The sequence below is a fragment of the Danio aesculapii genome, chromosome 20 (assembly GCF_903798145.1).
Source record: "Danio aesculapii chromosome 20, fDanAes4.1, whole genome shotgun sequence".
Classification (NCBI taxonomy): domain Eukaryota; kingdom Metazoa; phylum Chordata; class Actinopteri; order Cypriniformes; family Danionidae; genus Danio; species Danio aesculapii.
Window position 1 is genome coordinate 28,743,353 of NC_079454.1, and position 6,983 is coordinate 28,750,335.

Genomic DNA, 6,983 nt, shown 5'->3' on the forward strand with positions numbered 1-6,983 from the left:
GGTTGCACCCGACCATATCAGTTCGTAAAAACAGAAGTAAAAACAGCCTTAACAAAACGGGGTCACTTGACTCCACATGCGGTAGGAAAAGTAATTGAAAAAATTGACCTGGAAAAATTTTATGAATTATTGGTTCTGAATGTCGATTTTAATTACTTTTTGATTAATCGCCCATCCCTATTATGCATTCTAAACATTTAATACTAAAACATATCTTTTAGCATAAATTTAAATACACTCTTTTAGTCCCTCAGTACTTCAGTATGTTTAAATCTATTTATGTCAGTCATATTTCTTTCTTTTTTGTATGTTTGTGTAGTTATGATTCAGAGGACAGAGGCGGTGCTCTCGGTCCTGGGGGAGCTGCAGGAGGCCACGGAGTGTGTGGGTCTTGATGCCCTTACTAAAGTTGCAGTGGAGGTGGAGCAGGTCCTGGCCCCTTTCCAACTTCCTACAACACCCTGCTCTGAGATCTCCTCATGGCAGGGCATTGACGCAGTGGCTCACAGGCTTTACCCAGGAGATGCACCCACAGGTCTGCTGCCTCTGGTCTGCAAAGGAGAAGGAAACCTGCTGTTTGATGCAGCTAGCATGCTTCTGGTGGGCTCTACTAGTTTGAGTCTGGAGCTGCAGGTCAGGACGGTGGTGGAGATGCTGATTTGGAAGAGGTACTACCTGTGTGGAATGATCGACTCGAAAGTGATGCTGCAAGCTGCCAGATTTTCCCTGTGTGCTGAGGAATCTCAGGATATGCTCAATCTGCCCATTCAGGTGCTGGAGGCCATCTTCGATGCCGATGTCAAGGCCTCATGCTTTCACGGGTCATTTGCAAACATGTGGCATGTGTATGCTCTGGCCTCTGTCCTGCAGTGCAACATTTATTCGGTTTATCCCATGTACAATTTAAAGATTCGGCCCTATTTCAACAGGCTCATTCGTCCAAGGATATGGTCGAAAGATACAGAGCCGTTGACCCTTCACATCATGTGGTCTGGTGACCTAGAGGCAGGCTCCGTTTTCAAACCCCACAACTTTGTGGCCCTAATTCATGCAAGTGACCTCAAGATTGGGAGTCCCAATAGCGAGCAGCGTATGCCCTTGGTGAAGTCCCTGGAGCTTCAGAATCAAGATGCTCAGCTGTCTTACTCCAACCTCAAAGACAAGTTCAACATCACCAAAAGCACCTTTTACCGCTGGAAGAGGCAAAGCATCGAGTACCACAAGAAATCAGTGGCAAGGTATGAGGCCAAACACTTTTTCCTGATGTCCTACAAACAAGGAAAGGTCATTCCCCTCAGCCAGTTTAAAGAACTTTTCCCAGAAATTCCAAGGTCCACGTACTACGCATGGAAGCAAGAGCTTGTTTCCTGTTGTAGCCTCTCAGGCGGCTCTACGGGGGAGTTGAGTCCTGGAGAGAGCACTGAACAAGACTACTGGTCCTCACCAGAAGTCAAGAAGACGCCAGGCCAAGGGAGCTTTGCTAACATGTTGGCATTCAAATATGAAAAACTGGAAGGAGAACGTACCCAAAATGTGACCTTAATGCAAGAGGCGAAGAAGAGTCTGCAGGACTGTATTGTTGCCAACACCTCGTTCCCTTACAGAATTTTCAAAAGAAAGTTTCCGGGCATCTCTAGATCCACATACTACAACTGGAGGAGGGAAGCCATGCTGTTTATGCCTTTCAAGGAGCACTCTGGTAGCAGTGAAGAAGGCTCGGATGCTGACAAATCCCAGAGTCCCAGAAGTCAAGTGTCCCCTGCTAAGTTTGACAGACAGAAATTGTCACCAAGAGTGAGGATCTCCAGACGCAAACACAGAAGCCTGAGGCTGGCGTACCACCACAGGAAAATGTTAAGGGAAGAAGCCAAAATGCACATTCGAAGGTCAAAGATGTCCTTCATCAAATTCAAGCTCAAGTTCCCTTCGGTTTCCTCCTCTTTCTACTGGCTCTGGAGAGCTTCTTTGAAAAGAAAACCTGAAAAGCCTGCTGTGATGTCTAACTCTGAGGAATCCAAGAGCTTGGCCGTTTTGCCAGACGTCTTCCAAAAGATAAAAACTCAAGGAATGTTTTCTTTTGATGGGAACATCGATTGCCTGAATGGACAGACAGAATTCACAATGCCTGAGTACTCTCCGCCTGACCAGTCCAGTAATGACCATATGTTTGTAATGGATGTTGTGGCGCTGGCCAACTTCAAGGCCAAAGCAAAGCTGTTTTTGCAACAGCGCTTTGAAGAAAAGGCCTTTCCTACATTCAAAGAGTTCCGGTCCTACTTTCCTCTCACTCCTCGTTCCACCTACTACATGTGGAAAAGGGCTCTGCATCACGGGGTGCCTTTAATTCATGCCTGAATGCTTTCATCACCACTGTAAAATCCAGTTATTAAATCCATATTTGACACTACTAGTTTTTGTGGTTCACAATGCAATGTTTATTTGAATCTGACTGTTTCTTTTTTTCATCTTTTTTTTTTGAGTCACCTACATAATTGCAGTTCATGCATCTTAATTATCTGTCCCTTTCCTTTGTTTGACCACTTGGTTCTAGCTCAAGGACATTTGCGTGTGTGTGAAATCAGACAGTCTTTGTGTCCTCCTACAGTAAGTGCTGGTGGCCCCCAGGCAAAAGGCAGTTCAAAGACATTATCAGGTTTTCAAATGGCTCTCTTAGACCCCAACCCCCTGAATATTTACAATTTAAATGAACTTAAGCCAGAGCTTTTAACAGATTTTTTTTTCTTTTTTTTTCTTTAAATAGTTCTTGTTGTTTTATTTTATTCACTTTTTTAGCTCAAACTATGGAATTTACAATTATGATCTTTTTCTTAATGTATAGTATTTTAATTCATACACTGGAGTGTCATTATTTCTTTTTTATACATATATATTTTTATACTGACAATTGAATGTGATCTCTGATTGGGGCAACTTTAATATGGCCAATTTAAAATTGAATCCTCAAACTTGAATGATACAGAATTGCTGCTGTTTTGCACATTATTTTTAGCATGTTTCAATTCACATTTCCTTTTTTTCTTGCTGCTAAAGGTGTAAATATTTGCAATCCTGACATTGTTTAAATGTATTGTAAAGTTATTGTTCAACTACCTAGCTGATTTTTCACTTTCACTGTTATGGTGTTCTGTAACTCAGTTTAATTTGTCCAAAAAATGATGAGTTTACAATGTGCTTCTTTTGGTGAATTTAATAAGCGCACCATTAACTTTGTTAATGTTATCATGTAAAGCATCTCATGTTTGAGGCCAGTTCCTCTGTGCAATAAAATCACTGTTCTCTTTAGGTGAGCGTTTATGGAATGCAATGAGCTTTAACCATCAAGTATTAACTTAAGTTGTTGATAATGAGCTTTTGAACTGAGAGTTGTACAATCGAGAAATAAATCATTTATTACAACAGGATCATGGAGGAAGCTGTTTTTTTTTTAAACAATGTTGGCCTAGTTAAAAGTACATGTTTGCATGCATGTTTGAATAAATACCTTCATAATATCTGTATGAAATTTCTTATGGTGTGACTGGCTCTTAAATATTTTTTAACAAGGTTATAAATACTCTGAGTTGGGTTAGGGTTAGCAAACAAACAAACAAAACAAAAACCTCTTCTCGGTATTTAAGTCCAATAGATTAGTTGTTAGAGACAGATGCACTAGATGGCAGTGGTGAACTGCTTTAGGATCCTTTGTAATTTAGAGAGCATTCAGCTCCTTTCTGAGATTTTCCATGTTGTGTCTTGTATAGATCAATGGTTTTTACTCCTAATTCAATATAGACGTAGGCCCATCGATGTTGCTTGTTGACTACTTCAGTAGATTTTTTTGATGATTTTACAAATAGCCCATGAAGCAATGTCTTAATATTTTTTAATAATGCCATTTTATTTTAGTCATAGAATAGTATGCACTCCATTGTTTTTTTAATTTTTTTTTATTGACGCATTAATCAGACTTTTAGTTTGACATCACTTTTACGTCGCGGGGAAACCGAGCGATAATGAACTGATTGGAGTCGGAAGTTCAGCAGGTGGCTTGCCCATTGAGAAAGGTAATTGTTTGTTTTATTGTTTGGGGAAATTTAGCGAGGTTAAATAAATAAAAACGTTAATAAGTCCTCCTGCTGAAAAAAATAAACAGCTTAAACCAGCATAGGCTAGTCAAACTGGTTTTAGCTGGTCATTTTCTAGCCTGACCAGCTAAGACCTGGCTGGAAATGGCCAAAACCCCTCTAAAACCAGTAATGCTAAGCTGTCTTTTTCCCCAGCAAGGTCTGTTTAAAGCTTAAAGTCTGTTTAACTGGTTTTCCGTCAAGGTGCAATTTTGTTGTCTGATCTGAACTTGTATGTTGCAAAGTGAAACACTTGTCAGTTGCAGTAAGCATAATTAAATTAGTTATGTTATTATGTTCACAGTGTTTAGTCCTTATAGATGAAATTACACGGTGTTTTAACCTTCAGTAGATTTGGTATTTTAATGCGCAAGGCTTCCAGTTTCATCTTGTTCCTTTTATTTTTAGCTGTAGAATATAGCTTGTTGCAATTTTTTAATATTGAAAACTTATAGGGCTTATACTATGCTATCAGACTCTGACTTTTCACAGAAAATGGTTCACTATGTGTTGCAGAGAAGGTGGATGGATACAATTATAGTAAATGCACTTGTTTGCGGATTAGAAATAGATACATTCTTTCAGAATATTTGAATATCTTTTTTGGTTGTACTTTTAAAACTTTAAAGGTGCACTCAGTCTTTGTTTGTTAAAGCTTAGTTCCTGGTCATGCATGTAATTATTCCTCATAGTTACTCTGCGACTTTATAAGGTACAAAGCATAAAGGCCTCAATGTACTTCAAATGAAATCAAAGAAAGCACTGGTGTGAAGTAATTTCCAACAAAATCTTAAACTTTAAAGAAAAGTTTAGGAAAAAAACATCTTCAAGCTAATATTGGTTTAAGGCGATTATGTAATAGGAAGCCTGGACTCTGGGTTCTTTTACTTTGATTTGAATTACTGCAAGTATTCATTTTTTCGTTATTGCATATATTCAGTCAAACACAACCTTTACTTCATTTGACTTGTACTTTTATTTTACTACAGGCACCTGTCTCTCACCATGAGTATAACTCATGGAGCTTGGTATTTTTTAGTGCTACGGTTGTACAAATGGGTATTCTCTATCCTCTTCCTGCAATCTCTTGTCTACGTAAACATTCCTTGTTGCTGTAGCTTGCACTTGTTCCAGTCTGTTCAGTTCATGCAGTTTTTTCTTTGACTACCTTGCGAATAGACGTCCCCAAGGCATGGTTGGCATCTTGTTACTACAAAAATTAAATGTGCACGTTCAGCCTGTGCAGACAAAGGACAGAAATCCCATGGTGTTCCTACAGTACACACACATATTACAGTATTCATGTTCATACATATTTGTATTTTAATCTAAATACCACTGAGAACAAAATGAAGAACACAATTGAACTTTACTGTATTTTTATTACTGCCTTAAAAGTAAAAAAAAAAAGTAAATTGGGATGCATAGGGACCAATTAATTTTAAACAATACTTTTAGGTAGGGATGTCCCGATCAGGTTTTTTCGCCCTCGAGTCCGAGTCATTTGATTGAGTATCTACTGATACCAAAACCCAATCTGATACTTCTATAATACATACAAAAAATAAAGAAGGGCGAAGAAACAGATACAGGATGTTCCTTATTTTACATTTAATTCACCTCATTTTAACATTCAACAACTCTGTTAACAAACAGAGCACTTCTGTGAGGTAGCTTGAACAATCAAGTAATAAATAGCATCAATTCTTTATTTTTGGACTTTAGTGCAGCTGTAAATATATAAAAAAATCTAATACAAAAACAAAAAGCACCTGAACTTAAAATACCCGGCTGGCAATCCTAAGTTTACAGATCTCGCAGTTTGCTATGGCAATGTTGACGTCATCAACTTTATAATACCTCCAGACCACAGCCATACTTGCCCTTTTCCTCATCAAGCTGCTTCTGTGTTCAACTTTGCCAGCATTTAACCAATAGCGTCTCTGCAATAAAGTGATGTCATGCTGCACGCGTTGCTGTTTCTGTGTTAAGTCAAGAAAGAGGTCTAACTGTGCCACCACATACAACTATAGATGTGTTAAAAAATAATGAGAATATATACAGTTGAAGTCAGAATTATTAGCCCCCCCCCTTTTATTTTTTTCCCCCAAATTCTGTTTAATGGAGAGAAGATTTTTTTCAAAACATTTCTAAACATAATAGCTTTAATAACTCATTTCTAGTAACTGATTTATTTTATCTTTGGCACGATGACAGTAAATAATATTTGACTAGATATTTTTCAAGACGCTTCTATACAGCTTAAAGTGACATTTAAAGGCTTAACTAGGTTAATTAGGTTAATTAGGCAGGTTAGGGTAATGAGGCAGGCTATTGTATAACGATGGTTTGTTCTGTAGACTATGGAAAAAAATAAAGCTTAAAGGGGCTAATAATTTTGACCTTAAAATGGTTTTAGTCGAAATAAAACAAAAAAGACTTTCTCCAGAAGAAAAAATATTATCCGACAAACTGAAAATCTCCTTGCTCTGTAAAGCCCTGCTTACACTGTGAGATTTCAGCCACGATTTTGTCATCTGAGACAAATTTGGGAAATCCTAAAAGATTCCTGAAATTCTCTGCTAAAATCGGTGATCTTTGATCATCAGTTTGACATGTTCACAGAAAGCCGCTTAGTGCCCGTTGCGATCAGATTTTCTCTATGATGAAGTTCTGGCAGTGTCAGAAGATTTCAGACACTTTCCTGCAGTGTGACAACAGCTGCGATGAGCGTCAATTCAGGAACCAATAGGAACTCCGAATTTGAGGATGCGATTCATGTGACAATTCAAATGATCGCTGGGAAATGTCAAAACAGTTTTTTTCTTCCTGGTTTTATTATTGAGACATGCTGTGTGC

The 6,983-nt window shown here is 38.4% G+C and overlaps 1 protein-coding gene across 1 annotated transcript; it reads left to right on the forward strand.

Moving 5' to 3' along the window:
• Window positions 1-321: 321 nt before the first annotated feature.
• On the forward strand, window positions 322-2,355 carry vrtn (vertebrae development associated). Its single transcript, XM_056445562.1, has one exon. It carries the CDS (start codon window positions 322-324, stop codon window positions 2,353-2,355), a length of 2,034 nt encoding a protein of 677 aa, XP_056301537.1.
• Window positions 2,356-6,983: the final 4,628 nt, after the last annotated feature.

Bases quoted from the DNA above. Each gene is read 5' to 3' on its own strand.
- vrtn (XM_056445562.1), top strand. From the start codon at position 322: ATGATTCAGAGGACAGAGGCGGTGCTCTCGGTCCTGGGGGAGCTGCAG.